This window comes from Nestor notabilis, unplaced genomic scaffold (assembly GCF_000696875.1).
Source record: "Nestor notabilis isolate BGI_N333 unplaced genomic scaffold, ASM69687v1 scaffold21274, whole genome shotgun sequence".
Taxonomy (NCBI): Eukaryota; Metazoa; Chordata; class Aves; order Psittaciformes; family Psittacidae; genus Nestor; species Nestor notabilis.
This window is the reverse complement of record NW_009926274.1, coordinates 1,413-2,175: the sequence shown is the minus strand read 5'-3', so window position 1 is coordinate 2,175 and position 763 is coordinate 1,413. Positions and strand designations below refer to the sequence as shown.

General features: G+C 60.6%; 1 protein-coding gene across 1 annotated transcript in view; it reads left to right on the top strand.

Annotated features, from left to right (window-relative positions):
• TIMP2 (TIMP metallopeptidase inhibitor 2) overlaps positions 1-495 on the top strand; it is a gene marked incomplete at both ends in the record, with an annotated part of 1,165 nt that extends 670 nt beyond the window's left edge. Inside the window, 1 exon segment of the mRNA XM_010013455.1 lies at positions 304-495. Within this exon segment, the coding sequence (XP_010011757.1) occupies positions 304-495 (192 nt within the window).
• Positions 496-763: the final 268 nt, after the last annotated feature.

Genomic DNA, 763 nt, shown 5'->3' with positions numbered 1-763 from the left:
CTCTTCCCATCCTTCAAGGATGATGCTGTGCTGGGATATACCAGAGGTAACAGGAAGGGCATCCGAGTCTCTGGCACTCTCTGTCTGGGAACCAGGGCCCGCACTCAGGGGTTCCCTCAGTCCCCTCCCATCAGGGTCACTTCCTCAACATGCCCTGCAGGGAAGGGGTAGCCTGGCACCAGTGGTCAAGAACTGGGGGGTGAATGAAGCAGAGCCATGGAGGACCACATGCTGCTTCCCCATGTCCCATCCTACTGTACTGTCCCCCCTTGGGTGATCAGTGATGGTCTCTGTTCTGCACAGATCTCGCGCTGTCTCTCCATCCCCTGCTTCGTCTCCTCCTCGGATGAGTGTCTCTGGACAGACTGGGCGATGGAGAAGAACAACGTGGATGGGCGGCAGGCAAAGCACTATGCTTGCATCAAGAGGAGCGACGGCTCATGCGCCTGGTACCGCGGCATGGCCCCCCCCAAGCAAGAGTTTCTCGACATTGAGGTAGCGCATTCCAGTAGCCAGTAGAAAAAACCTGCAAGATGTTAGACTGGTCCACGCTGATATCAATCCCTGGAGACAGCATGAAAACCCGCTCAGCCGCGGTGGTCCCGGCGCTGCGGCGGCTGCTATGGGCATGTGGGGGGGCAGGGACGGGGACCTGCTCTGTGGCAGGGCTGAGCAGGGCAGCCCCCACTGAGGGGGGACCCCAGAGTGGGGGCTGCATCCCACCAGGCCACTCTCAGCTCTGGCACCCCGGCAGCTGTGAAGG